Below are 25,419 nucleotides of genomic sequence, written 5' to 3' on the forward strand. Positions count from 1 at the left end.
TTTGCCTCTTAAAGAAGTGAGGAAGGGCAAAATGTCCTCACTTGGGAGGATTTTGTCATGTTTTTTATCCTTATGAGGACATTTGGCCCTCATCAGTATCAAAGTAAAAGAACAGACAATCTCACATGCTCTTTGACACACATACACACACACACACACACACATACACACACACATACACACATACACACACACACACATACATATACATAAATATGCTCAGTATCTTTGGACAGCAAATGGACTCGTAATCTGCGCTGCTCTTTGATGAGTCCGGAGTTAATTATCCTGAGAGGATTTGGTGAATGCCAAATTGTTCTGGGGCTAAAGGTGTGTGGGTGGAGGGGTGGGGGGGGGGGGGGGGGGGGGGGGGGGGAGCTAATTTGGACCTAATGGTCTCTGATTGACAGCCAGACGAAGGCTAATTAGGCCGGTGAGTTTTGTATTAGGCTGAAAGTGCGCTGGATAAAGCCGTGCTGGAGTGGGTTGTTTTTTTGTTCCGTCTGGACATGTTGTATAGATCTCCCTCTTTTTGTTAGTGTTTATTTCATTCTCTCTGCGTGACTCTCTCTGCCCCTCTCTCCTCTGTAGTAAAGGCCTGCTGCACAATGAAAACAAATGAGACCACTGAATAAATTGTGAAAGTGCAGCCTGTACAGCATGTAGGATTTGCTTAATTGACGGGTTCTTTCTCCCTCTCTCTCTCTCCCTCTCTCCCTCCCTCTCTCTCTCCTCGCCTCCCTCAGTTCTCACTCTGTAGGAAAGGCCTTATGCACACTGAAAATGAAATGATGGAAACCCAGCCACACTGTTTGTGTAATTGCTAACTCTCTCTCTCTCTCTCTCTCTCTCTCCAGTTGGCTACATGGGACTCGGTCCATGGACTGAACGGCAGTCTGAAGGAGAGTCGTATTGAGAACGGCATGCAGGGAGTCATGGTCAAAGTGGTCACCTTACTGGTAGGCAACACCTTACACACATTACACACCAACAATATAAACTTTATTTGTGGAACGCTTTTGAAAAACAAATGTCACAAAGTGCTTTACAGCTCGAGAAAAGGCCAAAAATCAAAGTGCTAAGTACGAGTGAAGAAATAAAATGAAGGTAGGTAGAAATTGAAACAAGAAAAAACACAAAACACAGGAGAGAAAAACAGAATACAAGATCAAACCACAGAATGAAAGAGGCAATTCTAAAATAGCAATTACAGAAAGGCCTGTTCATAAAAGTGCTTTTTAAGAAGGGATTTGAAGGATTTTGCCAGCCTGATCTCCTCAGAGAGAGAGAGAGAGAGGGTTCCAAAGCTCCTGCAAAGCCAGGTCACTTTTTGTCTTTAAACCTGGACTTTGGGAAGCCAGCAGCTTCCTCCCCGAGGGTCTGAGGCTGCACACTGGCTCACAAGGAATTAAAGGGGTCTGATATGTAGCTGGGCACCAGACCGTGCAGCACCTTAAAAGTTATCAGTAAGACCTAAAAAATCAAAAAATAGGCGTAATAGAAGTCCAGCGGCTGCCTCTGGCAATAAGTGCAGGCAGTAGAGGGAAGTCTGGCTGAGACCGAAGTAGAAAGAGTTACAGTAATCTGAGCAGGAACAGCAGGGGGCCGAGAATCGACCCCTGAGGGACACCACACCGAACTGAGCCGAGGAGGAGGAGGAGGAGGAGGAGGAGGAGGAGGAGGAGGAGGAGGAGGAGGAGGCTTCTCCTGCCGCAACAGAAAGTTCTGTCAGCCAACAATGATGAGAACCGTTTAAGAGCGTCCTCAGTGATGTAAACACAGGTTTTCAGCCCAGGTGTTCAAGTAGAATGGTCAGCAGTGTCAAAAGTGGCTCTGAGATCTAAAAGAAACCCGATAGTGTGAATATTAATGCCTATTTAGTGAATATAGCGATGCACATTCACACCTCTCTTCTGTAAATCTCATTGTGTGAATAGCCAGTGAAGCACATTTGCGCATTCTACGTATCTCTTGCACTGGTCTGTAAATATATGTTAATATAATAATAACAATAAAGTTTATTTGTATAGCATTTATCAAAAACAGTTACAAATTTACAGAGTGCTTCACATAAAACTGAACAAGGAAAATAGAAAGAAAGAAAGAGATGTGCAGACTCCTAAATGACAGCGGATTTTAGATTTGAGATATGAGATATTAGATTTTAACATTTTACATTTTTTAGTCTACTTAGTATTGATGTTTTATTGTAACAGCAAAATAATTCAGTGTTTTTAATGAAAAATTGTCTTTATGAACCTGTAATAATGCTGAAATGTCAATAAATAAATAAAATAAAATAGCAAAAATAAAATCAGTAGACAGCAAAACTTGACAAAAATAAAATGCAATGAAAATTAAAGAAAAACTTAAAACAAATAAATATAAATCTGTAAACTGATAACATATTAAACAATTCTAGCCCATAGGATCTTGGTATTAGCATGATGAGGATGGTTTCAATGATGAGGTTTCAAATGAGCCAAGGTTCCCCTCAGTGATTCATGTTTTTTTTTGCTTGGATCTGTGAATCTGCAGGAGGATCCCTTTGTCATGGTGGCAGAAAACATCCTGGGACAGCCGAAGAGATATAAGGGCTTCTCCATCGACGTCCTGGACGCTCTGGCCAAGATCCTGGGATTCAAATATGAGATCTACCAGGTGGGTTAGCTGGCATGCTGAGGATCAGTTCACACACACACACACACACACACACACACACACACACACACACACAAGGTAGAAAAAAGCTATGGCTGCAGTCAGACTGGACTGGTTCGACTGGTTTCTCTGCTGTTTGCATGTTGAGCCCTGATGGAGCATAACACCAAATACACCAAACAACTTAAATCACCACAACTTTTGTACTATTTTTATTTTATTTTCATTACAATAAACTAAATAAAATGCAGAAATTTACAATGCACATCATGTCAAAAACAGTTGTACAGTAAGAGCAGTAGACTGAGTGACCAGGGAGATGGGAGACATAATAATAATAATTAACTTTATTTATACAGCACTTTTCAAAACAAAGTTACAAAGTGCTTTACATGGTTGCACCAGGATTAAAATATTTCAGGACTGAGGCAAATAAAATCAGGCAATTGAAATAATACAGAAATAAAATGAAATAGAATAAAAAAACAACAATAAAGACAATAAACAATAATAATAATAATAAAACAAATAAAACAGATAAGATAATAAAACAGATAAGACATGTTGGCAATAAAACAGTGTGCTAGAATTAATAAATTAAAAAGATATGTTTTGAGCAGTTAGAAGATGTCACTGATTCAGCGAGCCTCAGATCCTCTGGCAGGGAGTTCCAGAGCCGAGGGGCCTGGACCGCAAAAACCTGGTCCCCTTTAGTCCTGAGCCGGGACTTAGGAACAGCCAGCAGAGCCCCGCCCGAGGATCTGAGGCTGCTCTCTGGCTCATAGGGGAGCAGCAATTCAGCAATGTAGCTGGGGGCTAAACCATGAAGAGCTTTAGAGGTGATCAGTAAAATCTTAAAATCAATTCTAAAACTGACTGGTAACCAGTGAAGAGAGGCTGAAACAGGGCTGATAGGATCGTGTCTTCTAGTCTTTGTTAAAAGCCGAGAGGTTGTGTTTTGTACCTGCTGAAGGTGTGAGATGGGTTTTTGGCTCAGCCCTGAATACAATGAATTACAATAATCTAACCGAGATGAAATAAAAGCATGGACGACCTTCTCAAGATGAGGCCGAGAGAGAAAAGACCTGATCTTTGAGATGCTCCTTAATTGATAAAAGCATGATTGAACACAGAGTGGTGCAGAGTGATTTACAGCTGGGCAGGTTTACAGTATGGAGGATGAATAAACGTCAGTGTGTTGGTTTGACCTGAGCAGGTGGCCCAGATTCACAAAACCTCTCTTCTGTCCTCCCAGGTGGCCGACAGCAAGTACGGCTCTCAGCTTCCCAACGGCTCCTGGAACGGCATGATCGGAGAACTCATCAACAAGGTACAACATATTACAATTCACTGTTCACACTATTCAGTTTAGTTATCCAGAGTGACTTATGGGGAATAGAACAGTAATGAATTCAGGGTCCAAAGTTACCACCTGACAAGCACCAGCTGCTGGTAAAGCTTCAGCTGCCACACCGGCCGCTAACCCAACATTTGATCGCCTCGGTTACCAGGATGTCCGCGAGGTCTTAAAAAGTATTAAAAGGTAATAATTCAATTTAGCGGATTCAGCCGGACTCTAGCGGATGTTAGAGGAACTTCAGGATCGGCTTCAACATTCAGCTGAGGGTTTGGCTGCTTGGGTTTTAAACAGGCTTTGGTTTTTTGCCTGTTCTCAAACTTTGTCCCTGCTGGCCACCGTACAGTCTCTCTGAGCGTGAGCCAATCAAACCTTCAAAATACTTTCATGATTTCTGAATCTGTTGCACTTCACGCTGCATTACACATTTGTTCCATTGTATAACTTAGTGAGCAAGTTTTAATTAACACACAGGACCTGATTCTATACATCAGTGGTTCTCACCGTGGGGTCCGGGGACCACCAGGGGTCCTTGAGGGCATTCCAGGGGGTCCCCAGCAAATTGATGAATTGTTAAACTTCATTATTTTGTCATTTTAGAATGACTATTTTGATCATAGTTTCACTGTTATCTCTCTACCTACAGTACAGATAGTCATGGAATTCTATACAAAATCATATCTGACAATAAAAAATATTCTCAGATTTGGGTCCGAGAGACAAAATCTCATCAAATGGGGTCCGTGGCCCTAATGTGGACTAAATTAGGGTCCTTGATATGAAAAAGGTTGAGAACCACTGCTATACATGAAACAGTATTGAAAACGGGAAGAGCGACGTATTTCTATGAAAAATGATGTTGGCTGAGGAAAAATTATTCTCGGCAACACTAAAACTTGTTTTCCTCCCTCCTACCTGGCAGACTTGTGTCTTTTGAACTCCCACCTGCCCGTTTTTCACCCAAAACCTCCATCAAAAAATTTTCAAACGGACCTCAAAAGCCACTTTTTGCCCCGGCAGCATCGCCTTTTTTTAGTTTCTGACTTTTTCCTTTTCTTGTCCCCCGTTTCGAGTTCAAGACTAGATTTTGTCCTCGAAGCTGCATCCCGGGCGACTTCACACGTTCGCCGGGTCCAAATGTCAGCGAGAGGTGACGGGTGGAAAACCGTTTGAACATCAATACCCAGATTATGTAAGGTGACATCAGCAAACTGCAGGTCGGGTCTGTGATGCTTTATACCAAAGGAAATCAAAGAGACGAGGGGGAAAAAAAGATCTAAAGCTTTCTCTGCTGCTGTTTAGGAGACAGTTTGGATTTCAGTTTCACTCTTTAGTTTCAATCCCACTGTCTCCATACCCAAAACCAGGATTTCACTTGGTGTTTTTTACATAAAAATCTTGACTAGTAACAGGATTTATTAAATTTGGCTTGCAGCAACACATACAACACTTTACATACTCACAGACAAAATAGGAAAAAAATATACAAGACGTTCAAAAAGAGCAAAAGGTGGAGAGTGAAGCTGTTTTTTCTCTTTCTCCTGTGAAGCGCCAAGCGATCTGCTCCTGGACAAGGATCAAACGCTTTTTCCAGAGGATTATTCTATATGATTTTTTATTATTTATCGAGCCGCAGGAGAGAAATAGGATCACAGGATCTCATTAGGAATCATTTTCGTAGATGAAAATCACCGCGACGCCGGGGTGCCAGCACCTCTGCAGCCCATGAAACTTGCATGCCGAATGTCCTTTAGGAGTCATGAATGTGTGATGTCTGACATGCTTTTAAAGATTCATCGCTAATTTTTTTTATTTTAATCTGGTTTGGCTGAAAGATTTATTCCTGTCCGGCGTTTCACCTCCGGCCAGCTTTCACTGCAGCGGGAGGAAGACATATTTTTATATTTTTAATACCTCTGCTGTTTCCGTTGAATGAGTGATGGATTTTGTTACACATCAAACTACATTGTCTGTAGTTTTAGTCCCACTGTGAGTTTACATGATATTAGATATAGTGAAGAATAGCAATTGTCTGTAGTTTTAGTCCCACTGTGAGTTTACATGATATTAGATATAGTGAAGAATAGCAATGAGCTTCAGAGTGATATGTCCTAGATCAGTGGTTCAGTGGAACGAATGATTTTCCCTTTTCAGGTTGTCTCATTTGATTCATTATCAGAGGAGGCACAGAGGCTAAAAACAATTCAGTATTTTACAAGAAAAAAAGTAAAAAATTAAGGAAAAATCAGAAAAATAGACATGATAATACATTTGTATAGTAGAAATATGTTTTTTTCCTATTCCATAAATCACCCCGCGACCGCCCCAAAATGATCTTGCGACCCACTGGGGGGTCCCGATCCCCAGCTTGAGAACCACTGTCCTAGATGACAGTCATATTGCGATATTAGTTGCAGTGTAGAATAATGTTCAGCTATTTGTTTATTGAATTTTTTGTATTTGGTTCCTTTAGGTTCAAATTGACCAATTAGAGGAGAAGCAGGACTTGTAAACAAAAGTCACATGACTCAGAAGCAGCTTGTTTATTGGACAGAGTTTTTAGAGAGTCAAAACAGAATAGAATAGAATAGAATAGAATGGAATAGAATAGAACTTTATTGTACCGCCAAGGCAGGAAATGTGTCTTTGGTCTCATCAGTTACAACACAACATCACATCCATGTGCGTCACATCAATAAAACAAAAACAAACACATTTAAATGTATTTTTTGTTTACTGTTTGTTTACTTGCTTTGCTTCCTTTTCCCTTCATCCTCTCCATCTGTATGTCTTTCTCTTGTTCCTCCTCTTCCTCCTCTCCTCCTCCTCTTCCTCCTCCTTGTCTTCATCTTCCTCTTCTCTTTCTCCTCTTCTTCCTCCTCCTCCTCCTCTCCTCCTCCTCTACCTCTTCCTTCCTCCTCCTCTCTCCTCTCCTCCTCCTCTTCCTCCTCCTCCTCCTCTCCTCCTCTCCTCTCCTCCTCCTCTTCCTCCTCCTCGTCTTTATCCTCCTCCTCTCCTCCTCTACCTTCTTCCTCCTCCTCCTCTCCTCCTCCTCCTCTTCCTCTTCCTCCTCTTCCTCTCCTCCTCTTCCTCCTCCTCCTCTCCTCCTCCTCTCCTCTCTCCTCCTCTTCCTCCTCCTCCTCCTCCTCCTCCTCCTCTTCCTCCTCCTCGTCTTTGTCCTCCTCCTCCTCCTCCTCCTCCTCAGAGAGCGGACCTGGCGGTGTCGGCCATCACCATCACCCCTGAGCGGGAGAACGTAGTGGACTTCAGTAAGCGTTACCTTGACTACAGCGTGGGCATCCTGCTGCGCAAACCGGAGGAGAAGATCAACATCTTCTCTCTCTTCGCGCCCTTCGACCTCGCCGTCTGGGCCTGCATCGCCGCCGCCGTCCCCGTGGTGGGCGTGCTCATCTTCCTGCTCAACAGGCTGCAGGCGCTGCGCTCCTCCGCTACCCAGAATGCACCGCCGGGCCAGCCGTCCGGCGGCGTGGGGTCCGGCTCCCTGCACAGCGCCATCTGGATCGTGTACGGAGCGTTCGTACAGCAAGGTGAGAGAGACCAGATGAGAGACAAAGTGAGACAAGGCAAGGCAAGGCAAACTTTATTTATATAGCACATTTCATACACAAGGCAAAATACAATGTGCTTCAAATAAAACAGAAAAAATACATAATATGACATTAAAAACAAAAGAAAGAAAGATGTTGAGCAGTCACTCTCACACTGGTGACACCTCTGATCAGCCAGTAGAACTTCTCTGAGACTGACTCCCTCAATTTTTCCTCTCAAAAAGGAAATCAATTTAGATGAGATCTTGAAGGATTCTTCGAAGGAGCCTAGAGTCTTTCCGGTGGTCTGACCCCCCCCCTACAGGCCCCACAGCCCCTATAGGACTCGTAAATGTTCCTGTAGAACAATACACAGATCATCTAAACAATTACAATTATTAAACTTCAAGAAATCCTTCAATTCTCAATACAGGTTTGAGGATCCCGTCAGAGCGGATAAACTACTCACCAGAGTTCCTCTAGACTCCTGTTGGGATCCTGTTCATGATGCCAATTTATGAATAATTTTGCATGAATTAGGTAAAACATAAATAAAATAAATAAATAAAGATAACACCTGTTGCATCTACATACAGATGATTTAGCAGAAGGCCACAGAGAAAAGGAATGTTTTGAGCCGACTTTTAAAAAAGAGCTGACAGTGGGAGCACACCTCAGTGCTTCTGGAAGTGTATTCCAGTAATTTGGAGCATAATTACTAAAAGCAGTTTCACCTGATTTAGTTTTCACCCAGGGAGCAACTAACAGACCGGTCCCAGATGACCTCAGAGGTCTGGGTAGCTCATATCCTATGAGCAGGTCAGAAATGTATGTTGGAGCTAAGCCATTTAGCGCTTTATAGACAAGCAGCAGAATTTTAAAATCAATTCTATGGCACACTGGAAGCCAATGCAGTGACCTAAGAACTGGTGTGATGTGTTCTGTTTTCTTAGTCTTAGTCAGAACTCTGGCAGCAGCATTCTGAATCAGCTGTAAACGCCCCAGAGTTTTTTTGGGAGACCGGAGAAAAGACCATTGCAGTAGTCTAACCTGCTGGTAATGAAAGCGTGTGTCAGCTTTTCTAAATCAGGTTTTGACATAAGACCCCATACTTTGGTTATATTTTTAAGATGATAAAAGGCTGCTCTTATAATGGTATTGATATGTTTGTTAAAATTGAGATCAGCATCCATAATAACACCAAGATTCCTAGCTTGGTCTTTACTCTTGAGAGACAGGGAGTCAAGGTGAGCCCTAATTGTCTGTCTCTTTTCCTTGGTACCAAAGATAATTACCTCAGTTTTGTCTTTATTTGGCTGAAGAAAGTTTTGGCACATCCAGTCATTAATTTCCTCAGTACACTGAATCAGAGAATCTACAGGACCAAACTCACTTGAAGAAAGAGATATATAGAGCTGAGTGTCATCTGCATAATTGTGGTAGTGAATGCCATTTTTCTGTATGATATGTCCTAGTGGAAGCATGTAGAGGTTGAATAAAAGAGGGCCAAGGATTGAGCCCTGTGGAACTCCACATGTCATACTGACCCTTTCAGAGACAAAGTCACCGATAGACACAAAGTAGTTCCTGCCTTGCAGGTAGGTCTTGAACCAATTTAAGACCGGGCCAGAGAGTCCAACCCAATTTTCTAGTCTATCTAATAATATTGTGTGATCAACAGTGTCAAATGCAGCACTAAGATCCAGAAGTACAAGGATAGAAAGCTTGCCTGAATCTGTGTTTATACAAAGATCATTCACAACTCTAATAAGGGCCGTCTCAGTACTATGACGAGGTCTAAATCCGGATTGGAAATCGTCAAAGTGGGCATTTTAAATTAAATAGTTGTTAAGCTGGTTGAAGACAATTTTTTCCAGGATCTTACTAATAAAAGGGAGATTGGAAATAGGTCTGTAATTACTTATCACAGAGGCATCCAGGCAACTCTTAATAACAGCAGTTTTCAAAGCATTTGGGAAAACACCAGACAAAAGAGAGCTCTTAACAATTTGCAATAGCTCATTCGCCAAACAGCTAAAGATATTTTTAAAAAAGCTTGTGGGCAGAGGGTCAAGGCAGCAGGTGGACGACTTAAGCTGTTGTATAGTGTCCTCAAGTGTTGTGTAGTCAATAGCAGTAAAATTTGCCATATTACTTACATTATTTATGCGTGAAGGAAATTGAGGCATAACCTTCCTGTTAGACATGGAAGCACTGATAGTCTGTCTTATACTCACAATCCTATCACTGAAAAAGGCGGCAAATTCATTACATTTAGCAGTAGAAAGAAGCTCTGGGGCAATTGATGCTGGGGGATTTATCAGTCTATCAACAGTAGTAAAAAGTGTACGTGCATTGTTTGTATTTTCACTAATGATCTTGGCAAAAAAAGATTGTCTGGCATTTCTCAATTCTATGTTGTAGTTTTGGAGCTCCTCTTTGTAGATATCATAGTGAACCTGGAGTTTTGTTTTTCGCCATTTACATTCAGTCTTTCGGCATTCTCTTTTCCGTTGTTTTACAGACATAGCATTTCTCCAGGGTGCTTTTTGCTTACCAGAGATTTTCACCTTAACTGGTGCAATGTCATCAATGCTGAAGCAGTATTATCATTGATGTAGCGTTTTTTAACAATTTTTGGCTAGCTTGTAGTTCCAGATTTATACACACATCAAAGAAAACACAGAAATGATCAGATATGGCAACATCAATAGCAGCAGTTTTAGTGATATTGAGACCCCTAGTGATAATCAAGTCCAAGGTATGCCCCCGATTGTGGGTGGGCCCCGACACATGCTGAGACATACAAAAAGCCTCTAGCGTGCTAGTCAGCTCTCTAGCATGGTTATCATTTGGATTATCAATGAGAATATTGAAGTCACCCGATACAGCCAGACGCTCTCCACTTAGAGAAAAGAGACACATACAGTGAGAACTAACAGGAGTCAGACTGGGGTTGAACACACACAACTACTGAAGCTTTTGAGAGGCTAAGCAGGCTGATCTAAAGCTAGGGCTGGGTTGAAATCGATATCATGATAATTATAAGGATTTTTCTCGATATCAATATACATCACGATATGGTTCATGTATGCAAAATCACGTTAAATAATCAAATTAATGTTCATCTCATTGAACCGAATGGTAATGTTAGGTGTGATGTCAAACAAAACTGAAATATTCAAATAATATTCCAACCATACCTCATTTTATGAGAGTTTTTAAGTAAAATTTGTCTGTCTGTTCTGTGTATCTACCACTGGACCGAGGTTTGGAAACATTAGCAGGTCAGTTCTGTCCAAACCGGAAATGACTCTCCAGTGCCGCCATGTTGTTTATTGGTCCAATAATGGAGGGTTTGCCTCTTCTTCTGTCTGCTGATAGATAGATAGATAGATAGATAGATAGATAGATAGATAGATAGATAGATAGAGTACTTTATTTATCCCCAAGGGAAATTACAGTGTTGCAGCAGCAATGACGGAAAACACACACAATGAGGTAGGTAAAAAGTCAGAACACAAACTTACAAAATATATATATATATATATATACACAAAAACTACACTACAACTACTACTACTATAAACTATACAACTACAACTACTATATACTATACAACTGCTATACTACACTACAACTACTGTACTAGATAAAAATAAATAGAATAGAATAAAGTAGATTTTTTTAACTGTAAGGCAAGATATTGCTATTAATGTGCAAATTGAATGTAAAAAGTGCATTGTGCATTGGCTAGAGATTGGCCACAGAGTTTGATGGTGATATGTGAATCCATTGTGTCGACAATGTTTCGAAATGCATTTTTAAGAGAAACAATGTTGCAATCTGTCTTTGAGAGTAAAGGCTTTTCAACTTGTTTGCCTTGGATCTGTTTTTCCTCATGACCGACTCAAAGAGGCTTTCCAGCCTCCTGTCTGTTTTTCAGGAAAGTCAGAATCATTTGGTCTTGGGGTTTACAGCTTGTTGCAACCAGACTCTGTGTTGTTTTTGTTTCGGAGGGTCGTGACCCCAAAAAAGTTTTTTAGAAGCGTCTGTTTAGAGATTTCGAACGATGGAACTTCAGGAAACATTTTGTCACGGACGTTTAACAATTTGGAAGTGAACCTTTAACATGCGGCCGAGCGAGCGAGCCCGACCCGGCTCAGAGCGAGGGTCAGCGGAGAGGGATCTGATCAGCCAATCACATCCCTCCATATTCATCTCAAAGTTTGGATCACATGCAGCTGATCTGTCCGTCAAGAGGAATGTTTTCTGACAGCTTCCTTTCTGTTTTAAGTCTAATTTGAGGAGTTCAAATTCCAAAACGCTTCACATTCATTCAGGAGAAATAAAAGCAAGAGAATTTCCTTACGGGGATGAATAAAGTATCTTATTGTCATTATTACTATTTTTCTTTTCCAGTGGGGAATATCTCAGTTGGGAGCAAAACTCTTCAGTTCAGCAGTAACAAAACTCTATTCATATCAAAAACAACCATCAGTTCATTAGTTTAAAATAAAGTTGCACTCATTAAGCTTTCATCACACCCGCTCCGGGGCGAGCTATCAAAGCCACACACACACACACACACACACACACACACACACACACACACACACACACACACAGTACATTATTACCAGGGGCTTGAGAGTGCTCAGCAGGTGATTTTTATTTCGCATTTGTGCAGCGTATAATTACCTTGGAACGAGGTTCTGCCGGCACTGTGGCCTCGAGGTTAAAAAGCATATAAATGCTTAGATATTGGAGTATACCCATAATGCATCAGCGCCCAGCCTCCATGGTGGGGATAATCATGGTTGCTAGGAGATTTGCGATGCAAGTCTCTGTAGAAAAGCATTGAACAGTCGAGCTGGATTCTATATACTGGTTGAAATACAGTAATGCGTCATGTTAAAGCAGGAGGAGGAGAGATGAATGGATGATTATTAGGGCTGCAAGTAACGATTTTCATTATCATTTTTTTGATGAATGGATTCATCATTTAGTTTATAAAATGTAAAAAGTAATGACAAATGCCCATCACAAATTACAGAGCCCAAAGTGATTCTTCAAACTGCCAGCAGACAAGTCTTCATTTTATATTGAGATGAAACAGAGAAAAGCATTTGTGAAGCTGTAACCAGCAAATGTTTGGTATTTTTACTTGATAAGACTAAAATGATTAATCAAAATTATAACTGATTAATTTTCTATCGATGAATTAATTGTTTCAGCATAATACACCTTATAGAGACAGGCTGGAGTTTGAGTAGGCTTGATTTGGAGTGATTAGACAGAGAGCCTGTCCTGTAGCTGCAGGCTCACAGTTTGATCCCAGCAGAAACCAATGGATTCAACACAGAACTAGAACGGATAGAACGGTCATTCCCATTCAAATCAGTGTTCCTGGACGGTCTGAGCGGCGGCCATCTTGTTGTGACCCGTTGGACTAGCTTCTGTATAAAGCGACTCACAGCAAGTCACTGAGCTGAGAGGTTTTACAGCAAGAACCAAAGCAGCTTCTCTGTCTCCTTGCTGCCATGGATTGCTAACATGCTAATGTTGACTAGAAGAGCTAGAGAGAGAAGTCCAGTCTGTGATGAAGCTACGTTAGCCTCGTCGCTAACGTAGCTTCCAGTTGAGTTCTGACAGTTTGCTAACAGACTCGTCTGCTCAGTTCTCAAGACTTGTGTTGTCACCATAGCAACTAACACTTAAAATTCCATAGTTGCCATTTTATACTATAGGCTACTAGCAAAATTACCATGACAAACAGTGGAAGGACCATTCTGTCCTTTTAAGTTCTGTGAGATTCATCAGCAGCAAAACACTGAAACTCTCCTTGTTAGCAAAATGCCTAAAATGTAAAATTTATGCCGAGCACTGAACATTTACCTTCTATCAGTGTCAGGAGAGAGACCGTCCTGCACCTGAAGGTTCACAGGTTTGATCCCATGACACTGTAAAAGAAATCTAGTTATTTAGTCTATTATTGAGTCCTAAAATCATAATTTCTTAAAACAAGTGAAAAAATCTGCCAATGGCGTTAGATATATAGATATATATTTAACTTGTTTCCAAATCAACTTATTTGAAGAATTTAGTAGAATCAAGAGTCATTTTCTGAAACCATGAAAGAAACACAGTTTTCCAGTTAAAGTAATGGATAGCGTTGCCATGACAACAAGTAAAACGTGCGTCATTCATTGAGATAATAATCATAATTTTGGCTCCATGGCAGCTTCTCTGAGCAGATTCAGTCAAAACTGAAACACACACTGCAAAAAATCTCCTTCTTAACAAGTTATTTAGTCCTAAACTCTAATTTAAACTAAACCTCCTCTCCTCCTCCTCCTCTACCTTCTTCTTCTTCCTCCTCCTCTTCCACCTCCTTGTCTTTATCCTCCTTCTTCCTCTTCCTCCTCTCCTCCTCCTCCTCCTCCTCTACCTTCTTCCTCCTCTCCGTCTCCTCCTCTCTTCCTCCTCCTCTCCTCCTCTTCCTCCTTCTCCTCCTCTTCTTACTCTTCCACTTCCTCCTCCTCCTCTCCTCCTCCTCCTCCTCCTCCTCCTCTACCCTCTTCCTCTTCTCCTCCTCCTCTTCATCCTCCTTGTCTTTATCCTCCTTTTCCTCCTCCTCCTCCTCCTCCTCCTCCTCTACCTTCTTCCTTTTCCTCCTCTCCTCCTCTCTTCCTCCTCCTCCTCTTCTCCTCTCCTCCTCCTCCTCTCCTCCTCTCCTCCTCCTCCTCTCCTCCTCTCCTCCTCCTCCTCCTCCTCTTCTCCTCTCCTCCTCCTCCTCTCCCCCTCCTCCTCTCCTCCTCCTCCTCTACCTTCTTCCTCTTCCTCCTCTCCTCCTCCTCTTCCTCCTCCTCGTCTTTATCCTAAACTAATTTTCTTAAAATAAGTGAAAAAATCTGTCAGTGTTGTGAGATAATTTCACTTGTTTCCAATGCAAATCAACTTGTTTGAAGAATTCAGTAGAATCAAGAGTCATTTTCTTGACAGCAGAGCAGTGATCTGCTTTATTCTGACTGCTTTCATTTCTAGAAAACTCCTGAAACAAGTGAAGCTGCATTGGAGACAAGTGGAGTTATCTCTCCTCACTGCAGAATGTTTCTCTTGGTTTCAGAAAAATAAGATCTGAAGGCTGAATATGAGACTAGACGACTCGTTAAGATGGATGTTTTTTTTTTTTTCTTTACAGTGTAGTCTTGTCAAACAGAGCTCGAGCATCAGCTAAATGTCTAAAAATGTAAAAAAAAAAAAGAAATGTGTGTCTCTGTTGAAGTGATCTAACAGTTTTAGCCGCTCAGCTGCTCGACTGAAATCAATCAGACCCGATCACAGCAGAGGGAAGATTACAAGACTCCTGAAGACGGATTTGGGTTTGGAGTTTTTTTTTTGGGGGGGGAGTTTTAATTTAGAACGGTTACACAGATTACAGCCGAGCACCACAGAAGAAGAGGAACAAAAAAAAAAAAAAAAACAATCACAAGAGGATTTGTAGCATCTGAAATATTTAACAGAGAAGCAAAAACAAGGCTATAAAATGTTCATGCGCTTAAATGAATTAGAGGAGGCTTAGTAGAAATGTTTTATCGTAAAATGATGTATGGGTGTGTGTGTGTGTGTGTGTGTGTGTGTGTGTGTGTGTGTGTGTGATCGTCCTGTGTGTAGCCTTCATAGAGAATTGGTTTTAGCACTTTAGTCCATTAACCATTTGCAGATCGTGCTCGTCAATCTCAATAAAGAAGTTTGTGAGATTGTTATAATAACGGCTAAACTGTTGCTGTTGATGTTAACACCACACACACACACACACGCGCACACACACACACACACACACACTTACACACACAATAAATTGTAAAACTGACACTGCATCTAAGGATTGTAAAGCAGAACAACGCTGTAAAGGTGCCTTTGGATGAGGAGAGATGACCAGCTCAGCAACTAACACACACACACACACTTACACACTCGCACACACTTGCACACACACACACACACACCCGCACACACACACACAAGCATGAATACATGGATCCACACAAACGCACACACTCAAAACCCCACATACACATGCACACACATTTTTACAAAAATACACTAGAATGAATACACACACAGACGCATATCATTGCTCAACACACACACACACACACACACACACACACACACACACACACACACTGGTGGCGCACCCAGCTGCATCTATTATGGTCTGGCAGGTTGCCTGGGAAACCTTTTAGGCCTAACGGTGTGTGATTAGATGCAGCCATGCGGCCTCTCTGGTCGCTCTGATAAAACACTTCGCTCACCGCTCCCGCTGATAAACCAGAGCGCTCACCTGCTGGTGGTGTGTGTGTGTGTGTGTGAGTGTGTGTGTGTGTGTGTGTGTGTGTGTGTGTGTGTTTGAGTGTGTGTGTGTGTGTGTGTGTGTGTGTGTGTCGCTGAGAAATCACAGGTTTGATCCCCAAAACAGCCATGTGTGTCCATTAAAGAGAAACTAAACCCCCAAACCCAACTCTGTGTAAAGTCTGACATCTAATGGTAAAAATCATGCAGCTGAAATGTCCATCTGCTATTGGCTGATCTTTGGTGCCAGGTGATGATGTCACCTTCTATAGAGTACAACAGGTACAACTGCAGATACAAACCATGTTGAATTTTGAATTTTGGTAACACTTTCTATGAAGCCAGTGTCTATAATACATTATAATCATACTTATAACACATTATAATGCCATCATAATGCATTATAAGTATAGTTATAATCATGCATAGACAGTTATAATGTTTTATAACATTATAAACACATTACTTAGAATCTGTTATAAAGCTTTTTCATTACCTCTTAAATGAAAAAGCTTTATAACAGATTATGAGTAATGTTATAAAACATATATATAACTGTCTATGCATGATTATAACTGTACTTATAATGCATTATGATGTCATTATAATGTGTTATAAGTATGATTATAATGTATTATAGACACGGGCTTCATAGAAAGTGTTACCGTATTTTTTTTTATTTACTTCAGGGAATGATGCTGGATGGATGTATATTGTTTTGTAAATGATCTCTTTGTGTGTGTGTGTGTGTGTGTGTGCGTGTGTGCGTGTGCGTGTGTGTGTGTGTGTGTGTGTGTGTGTGTGTGTGTGTGTGTGTGTGTGTGTGTGTGTGTTTAGGAGGAGACAGTGTGGCCGGCTCGGTGGCCCTGAGGATCGTCATGGGGAGCTGGTGGCTCTTCACGCTCATCGTGTGTTCGTCCTACACCGCCAACCTGGCCGCCTACCTGACCGTGTCCCGCATGGACCACGCCATCCGGTACACACACACACACACACACACACACACACACACACACACACACACACAGACACACACACACACACAAAGGTAAGAAATTGTTTTTCTAGAGGGCATTTTTTCGCCCCTTGATCTGATTTTTAGGGCCGTTTTGGTCTTTTTCGGGAGTAATTTTATTGAATTATGAAATAATACATTTTAATTACATATTGATGAATAAACACTCACAGTTTGTAGCATTAAGATTAATTTAAACTTCTTCCCCACTGCTGGAAACTGGCAGCAGCTTCCAGAAGACTCTCTGTCCCATCAGTCCGTCTTCACCCTCCTCTTCAGTTTTTCATTATGTTGATTTAGTTTTTCTTGCTGCAGCAGTTTGAGTTTTGTTGTTGTTCTTGTTGTTCTTGTTGTTGTTCTTGTTGTTGATGTTTTCTCCTGCTTCTGGCTGTGAACTCGGTTATTTTGTGATAAAGGCAAGGCAAGGCAAGTTTATTTATATAGCACATTTCAGCAACAAGGCAATTCAAAGTGCTTTACATAAAACATTAAAAGCATCGAGACAAAGTGAAAAAGATTGCATTAAAAGAATCAAATCAAGTAAAATAGAAAGATATTTTTACCCCCCTAAAGGAAACACAGAACAATAAAAATAAAGTTCATTAAAGAGCTAAGAGGATAGAAAACAAAAATAGGCTAAAATAGAATAAGACAGGTATAAAATACAAGAATAAAAGTTACAGTAAAAAAATACATACATAATTCTCCATTTTTCCTGCCCAGAATGTACTGAAAAGTATCGTCCGGTCATAAGCTCCCACGAATCAATCTACGGTGGCCCACAGGGGTCAGCTGCAACATTTACGTTTGCATATTAGAGAACTCGATGAATCAAATGCAAACAGGGTGAAATGCAAAAAAAAAAAAAGGGCTGCTCCTAATTATTGGTGACATTTTTTTTGCCCCCTCATTTTTAATTTCACTGACATTTGATGAACTTTCAACGTCATTTTAGCTCCGTTCACTTCTGAGCCCTGCCACACACACACACACACACACACACACACACACTCACACACACACACACACACACACACACACACACACACACTGTTCCGCCATTTTCACTTCATTATATATGAAACATTGATACAACTTAGGCTTGTACTTGTACTTTTAATGCTGCTTAGACTTTTTTTTTATACTTTTGCAAAAGGTGCTGAGAACAGGGCTGGGCGATAATTCAATATTATCGTTTATTGTCTTTCAGTGGAATCGTATCGTGATGATATGAAGATATTTTGATATCGTGACACACATTTCTGCTGTCTGAACTGATAATGACAAGCAAATGTTACTTAAAAACTCATAAAATGAGGTATGGTAGGAATATTATTTGAAAATTTCAGTTTTGTTTGACACCACACCTAACATTACCATTCGGTTCAAAGAGATTAATTTGATTATTTAATGTGATTTTGCATACATGAACCATATCGTGATATATATCTTGATATCGAGAACAATCCTTATGATTATCATGATATTGATTTCAACCGTATCGCCCAGCCCTAACTGAGAAAAGAAGTGTATAATCATACTCATACTATATTACAGTATGAGTCTATATTTAGGATTACTTGTACTTCTAACGATACCAGAAGTGTACTTTAACAAACTTAAAAGTGCTCCAATTACCTGCGTGATTTCACAATATGTTATTAAGCTCTTTTGGCAGTTAATTAGTTGAAAGCATCTTGTGTGTTCACCAGTCTTTCAGTAAAGCGAGGCTGAGTAACGCCTGGCAGTGAGATGATTGAGTCAACATGATGCCGATTACGCATTCAGCCTTAAGGCCGTGTTTCTCAATTGGCTAATTACTGATCTTAACGAGGCACATTGAAAGATTGATCACTCGGGTTTCATTCTGAATTGCCGCTGTGAAAAGCAACAGTTGCTCTGCGTTTCTAATTTAGCAAATTCATGATGTGAAGGTGTGAAGTCTGACAGCAGAGCAGAGAAGAGCCGCCGTGACGCGTTCAAAGACCGCAGACTGAGTCGTAAAAATCACTCTGCATGGAGGTTTCTGCATGAAGAAACGACAGCTACAGCTTCTGAGTTCAGTTTAAGAAGTACAAAAAAATGACAAAATAATATCAATATACTATATATGGATATATTAATGACTTGATTAATTAGAGAAAAGGGGCAGGACAAAATCAGTTTCATGTAATACTGAGGACTTTCTGTTTGTCAAGAATTTACCGTATGTTTTTGTTTTTGTTGTTTCTTTTTTTGCTTATTTTATGGATTTTCCTCTTTTTTCTGCTTTATTTGTGTTGCTACATGCTCAAAATAAATGAACATAAACATAAACAATAATTTAATGGATGGTATTAATATGAAAATGCACACAGACAGTCTCTCTCCTCTAAATACTATAGTATTTAATAGTATTCCCGCAGTCCTGTGAAGGAACACTTCTGATTGGTGGAGCTGACCACAGGCTCGTGTTACATCACTTCTGATTGGTGGAATCAAGCAGGAATCAGATTTGACTAGTTTTTTACTGTGCAAACAAACACAATATTTTGTTCAGATTTTGAACAGGAAACCACAGCAACCAAAACCCAGAATTTCAATTAGGGAAGAGTCTGATAATTGATCAGAAAATGAACGTGTCACTATGAAACCAAACCCCTTCATTTGATCCCTGAAATGTCTTTAATTACATAAACATTAATTAAACATTAAAAATAACATAGCTTTAATAAAGTAAGGTTAGTATCATGGGCATTTAAGGGATTTATTCATGGGTTGATTCACGGAGACTCTAGAAATTAAGGGATTTTTCATGTCTTTTGTGCAGGTTTACAGGTTATTAATGAGTTATTAATGGAAAGTTCCTGTCTCACTAAATTTTACATTAAATTAGAAAGTAAGCAGTCAAACATTAAGGGGAGTTTAAGGTGGTTTTGATGGAGTCTCCTCCATTAATAACTCCCTTAACTCATTTTAAGGGGATTTTGCATTAATTAAGGGGTGAATTAATGTAAATGTAAGGCTATTTTAAGGGATTACTGGTTGGCAGAGTGTGGAGGAGTGTCTGAATTGTGGATGGGCAGACACTGGTGTTTGTTATAGATGGAGAGGAAAAGGGGGGGGGGGGGGGGGGGGGGGGCATAATTCCAAGCTCCGCCCCTGGGAGCAGCGTTGAATTGCTCACTGAAATCTGTGAAATGTGTGTCAGAGCACAGCCAAGCTGAAAAGTGTTTGTTTGGAAGGAGATTGAGTTTAAATCCAATTTCAAAAGGTACAGACGACTCTGAATGGGATCTGTTGAAACACCCAGGAAGACGGCTGAATACAAACTGCTCTGTTCATTTTAAAATCATATGGATGTAATTATCTCTTCTCTTAGTGGCTGACATGTTAAAGTGTTATTGGGCAAAAAAAACAAGTATCTGCCAAAAGATGAAGACAGGTTCAACAGGTTTCAAGGGTCATTAACCTCACTCATGGAAATGACTGTGACAACTTACACTGATTTTCCAATTCACTGGATTTGACAAAACATTGCAATTTTTGTGCATTTATTGTTGAATAGGTAAAATTTGGAAAATAGCTAAATCATTTTTCACCTCATTTTTTTTAATTTTTTTTATTTAGCACAAAAGTATAATTCAAACAAAATACCAAAAAAACGAACAAAAAAAACATCATGAAGAGCATGTGCAAGGAAGACCAACAAAGCCCAAAACAAAGAAACAAAAACAAACATTGTTCATAATTACTATGTAATATAGGCAACTCAAAACCAAACCCAAAGAAGAGAACAAAACAAAACAGAATAAACAAATAAATAATATAGATCAAAGTAATCCAGCGCACACCGGGATTGTTCAAATCGACTTTTTTTAGTTTAATTCATATAAAATATCGGGGCGAACAACGCGTTTCGCATTGTGGCTTCTTCAGGTTCGCTCTTCGAAATAAATAATATAGTACTGATAAATAAATTTTTTTTAAAAAGTAGAAAAAGAAGTACTAGTGACTATGAAAAAGAAACAGAAAAAAGAGAAATAAGGAATAAAGAGAGAAGGCAGAAAAAAAAAATAATTGTCAGCTGAGTGTTTTTTCATCACAGTAAAGTGTGAACAGCCTCAGGTGCAAACTGACACCGCGCTAACATGCTCAGCTTCAACCGTAACACTCACATCTGAGGCTCCGCTAACAGTGGTGTCAACAGTTTAGCTTGCCTGATTACCAACACAAACACACACACACACGCATATATATATACTATACACACACACACACGCTCATCCCGCTGATATGAGGTTTAATCATATTTCTGCCGTGTGTCTCTCAGGTTATGACATTTCGTCTCGCCGCCTGCAGCTGTGTTTGCCTTCAGATCTGTAAATGTGATCCGCTGCTGATCTGTGTGTTTGGCCTTCTGCTCCGTGGAGACGGGAGCGACCGATTCCACTTCATTTAGCTGTGCTGATGTTGTGTAAATCCATCTGATATCTCTCTCTGTAGGTGGAACAGACTAGCGGCTGCGTTTATAGAAAGCTCTTTAACACTAGAAAGGCCAAAGAAGCACGCAGGGATTCAAACGCTGAATCGCTCCAGCGTTGGACATGCGGCGTACTCGTCCTCCCACAACTTCTATTTCATATCTGGCTTTTAAAGCTGCACTATGGGCATGATTTTATGTAAAAATACACCTGTTTGAGTCTAATGGGGCTGCAACAGAGAAGAGCGTCCCTTCCCCACTAACTGATTCCACCTATTTAGCCCAAATTTCTGCCGTGTGTGTGTATCGCCACTGATGGGAAATCTTGTCGACTTGCAGGAAGCGATGAATTGAAACTTTAGAGTGAAATCCAATCTGTCTCCTAAAGAGCAAGATGGTTCTTCGCACAGCTAGATCAGGAGACAGGTGTGCAGGAGAGGCGAACCAGTGAGACAGACAGACAGACATACTATACAAATACATCTAAATATACAAATACATCCAGACAGACGGGCAGGATGACAGACTGGAAGGCAGGCAGAAGGTTTCCAATCTGTCTCCTAAACAGCAGTGAGCACAGAAAGCTGGACTCACCAACGATCGTCACTTTACATTCATGTTAGCTACATGATTTATGGGTAATGAAGTCTTTCAAACTTTCAAAAATCCAAGCAGTTATCTCCAGCTGCCACTTGGAGCTGCAAAAATGCAACGTTTTTCCCAGTGTAACTTTAACTTCCTGCATTTTTTTATAAGTCTAAAAAAAACAATTTGAGGTGGATCAGGAGACAGGAGTGTAGGAGAGGAACTGGAGACTCCTGCACACTGTCTGTACTTGCAAGTTAAAACATTTTACTGAAGAATTACAACGTTTTGGTTCTGAGATCAGATGTTCTCAGATGTCACAGATGTTATTCTCAAAAAAAATTTTTAAATTGCAAGTACTGTATAGACGGCAGAGGTGGGGACTTGAGTAACATGACTAGTAACAAACTTTAGTCACAGTTTTAATTGATTGAGCCTTGACTTGATGCATGAAGAGAAGACTTGAGACTTGACTTGACTTGGGTTCTGGTGACTTGGGACTTGACTCTGACTTGTACTCTGATGACTTGAAAAGGTTTCTAAAGTCTTGACTTGAGATCTTGTGTTTGTGTAAATGACTTAGATTGAAAGTGATGAGATTTGTTCCAGCAGACGACTGAATTTAAATTCTGTTTTCTGAATTTGTATGGAATGATTGAATTTATTGAAGTTGAAACTGATTATAGAAATCAAACTCATGATGCTCTTACCAAGTTTTTATCCTATTAAAACCATATTGAAAAGTCCTAGATATTTAGTTTTCTTTAAGATATTGAATTGATACTGGACTCTTGATTTGTTCTGACTTGACTTGCTGTTCTACATTTAGACTTGAGACTTGATTTAAGACTTGTGCTTCAAGACTTGAGACTGACTTGGGATTCAAGCAAAGTTGACAGGCAAACAGACCAGTGAGACAGACAGACATACTCTACATATACAGTACATACACATATAAATATACAAATAAATATAAATATACAAATACATCCAGACGGGCAGGATGAAGGCAGATTATGAATACAACAGACAAAAAATACAACAGACTTGGTGAAAAAACTAAGACTGAACTTAAACTATCTTGTCTACTTGTAACACTAACTAAAATAAAATAAAAAATATGTCAAATATTTTTAGTTTTCGTCTTTTTGATTATGTGCAGGGTAAAAAGACAATGAATCAAGTCGAGAATTTTTACAGAATGCTAATGTAAAATGTTAAATTGTTTGTATTACACGATACAAACTTAATACAAACATAATACAAACTCAACAAATACCTGTTCTGAACTTCTATCATTAAACCTTTAAAAAAATACCAGTGTTACCAAAAATACTAAAAGTAGAACTGAAACTAAATAAAAACTAAACTGAAACTAAACATTTGTAAAAAAAAATAAATAAATAAATAAAAAGAATAAATAAATGAATAAACTAACTAACTAACTAACTAAAACTTAACTAACCAAAACTTAACTGAAATTGAAACGAAAATCTAAAACGAATGAAAAATCCCAAACTGTAATAAGCGGCTATAGATTCCAAAATTCACTTTAAGTGTATAGAATTATGATTTACTTCTCGCAAATATTTAATGAGTATTAGAGGGGGGAGAGGACATTTGTTTGGCTCTAGATGACTCTATAAAATAAAGAGGTTTGGTGTTTATTTGCTTGTTCAGGTCAGTCCAGGTCACTGTTCAACAGTCAGAGCTGTGGAGTCCCCAACTCCCAAGCAGGAGATCAAACAGGTTTTTTTCTTTCTTTCTCTTTCTTTTCTTTGGAGCGTTTCACCCCCAAAAAATCCCAAAGCCGGAGAGGCATCAAAGTCCTAATCATCTTTTTATCTTTCGATTCATAACATCATCATTCCAGTCTGCCTCTCCAGTCTCTGCTGCAGTGTGTTGCGGCTCGCTGGATTACAGAGAGATGATTTGTTGTCCAAAAACCCAACGTCTCTGTTCACAGTCCAAGCCGAACCACAAAGATGAGATTCCCACTGCGGTAATCTGTTTGTTCGCTCGCCACTTATGTAGAAACTTAAGTAGGAATTCTAAATGTTGTTTCCCCTTTCCACAAGTCGGCTGCCAAACAGCGCCGCATTTACACGCTATTTAGTCAGATGATCAAACACCAGAAGAGTAACGATCAGAGGTGTGACCGATTCAACTTTGCTCAAGTCCCAAGTCAGTCTCAAGTCTTGCGGCACAAGTCTAAAGTCAAGTTCCAAGTCTAAACGTAGATTACCAAGTCAAGTCCAAGTCAAGTCCATGTCATTAAAGTCAAGTCTCAAGTCTAAATGTAGAACAGCAAGTCAAGTCAGAACAAATCAAGAGTCCAGTATCAATTTAATATCTTAAAGAAAACTAAATATCTAGAACTTTTCAATGCAATATGGTTTTAATAGGATAAAAACTCGGTAAGAGCATCATGAGTTTGATTTCTATAATCAGTTTCAACTTCAATAAATTCAATCATTCCATACAAATTCAGAAAACAGAATTTAAATTCAGTCGTCTGCTGGAACAAATCTCATCACTTTCAATCGAAGTCATTTACACAAACACAAGATCTCAAGTCAAGACTTTAGAAACCTTTTCAAGTCATCAGAGTACAAGTCAGAGTCAAGTCCCAAGTCACCAGAACCCAAGTCAAGTCAAGTCTCAAGTCTTCTCTTCATGCATCAAGTCAAGTTCAAGCAATTCCAACAGACTTGAGTCCAATTCATGTGACTCGAGTCCCCACCTCTGCAACAAACATTGTGAAAAGGATAACATGGATTTGGCTTCTTCTTGCTTTAAAAAAGTAATGGTAGTCAATGTGTGCAGTGTAGTAAATGGGTTAGAACTTGCAAAAACAGCAGTACGGTCTTTTAAGTGCCTTGCTCAACAGCAGGTCAGTGGTAGTAGCTGAGCGAAGAGAGAAACAGTGTCTTCGCTCACTTTCCCTTGCCAGATTTTCCCAGTTGGTCGGCGGATTCAAACCCGAGACCTTTCAGTTACAAGACCTAGCCTCTGATCTACCACAGAACCCACTGCCACACCGATCCATCGGAAAACAGGCAGAATTATTGATGATAGATTTGTGTATAAATTCAATAAGAAACTGAGCTGGAAAACCTCCAGTCATCCCAACGTTCCCCCAGGCTTCCTCTGGTTTATCTTTGTTTCGGTCGCCTCTGTCATCATCTCTGTGTTCAAACAAACGCAGGAACGCCTCTGATTGGCTGAACGGACGGTGATGAATCAGTGGAAATGAATTAAAATGAATATGGACGGATCAACTCTCTCCTTTGTGTCAAGAGCTGCAGGAAAACACACGGTTCTTTATTTTTAAACCCACAGCACCAGAAGACCCTTCAGACCCTTCAGACTGTTTACAACATAATACATATTTCCTCCCGGGTCTGGAAACGCTCAGCTGCACACTTGACAC

The 25,419-nt window shown here is 40.1% G+C and overlaps 1 protein-coding gene across 1 annotated transcript in view; it reads left to right on the forward strand.

The window, feature by feature from the left end:
- Window positions 1-857: 857 nt before the first annotated feature.
- The window catches only part of LOC139643441 (glutamate receptor ionotropic, delta-1-like), a gene marked incomplete at its 5' end in the record, with an annotated part of 40,886 nt that continues 16,324 nt past the window's right edge, over window positions 858-25,419 (forward strand). Inside the window, 5 exons of the mRNA XM_071518587.1 lie at window positions 858-959; window positions 2,539-2,661; window positions 3,917-3,991; window positions 7,224-7,566; window positions 16,762-16,900. Of these exons, the coding sequence (XP_071374688.1) occupies window positions 858-959; window positions 2,539-2,661; window positions 3,917-3,991; window positions 7,224-7,566; window positions 16,762-16,900 (782 nt within the window). The remainder of the gene's footprint in view (window positions 960-2,538; window positions 2,662-3,916; window positions 3,992-7,223; window positions 7,567-16,761; window positions 16,901-25,419) is intronic.

This window comes from Centroberyx affinis, unplaced genomic scaffold (assembly GCF_046629955.1).
Source record: "Centroberyx affinis isolate AG114_WGS23_722 - 3 ecotype Tasmania unplaced genomic scaffold, CSIRO-AGI_Caff_v1 ptg000610l_1, whole genome shotgun sequence".
NCBI lineage: Eukaryota > Metazoa > Chordata > Actinopteri > Beryciformes > Berycidae > Centroberyx > Centroberyx affinis.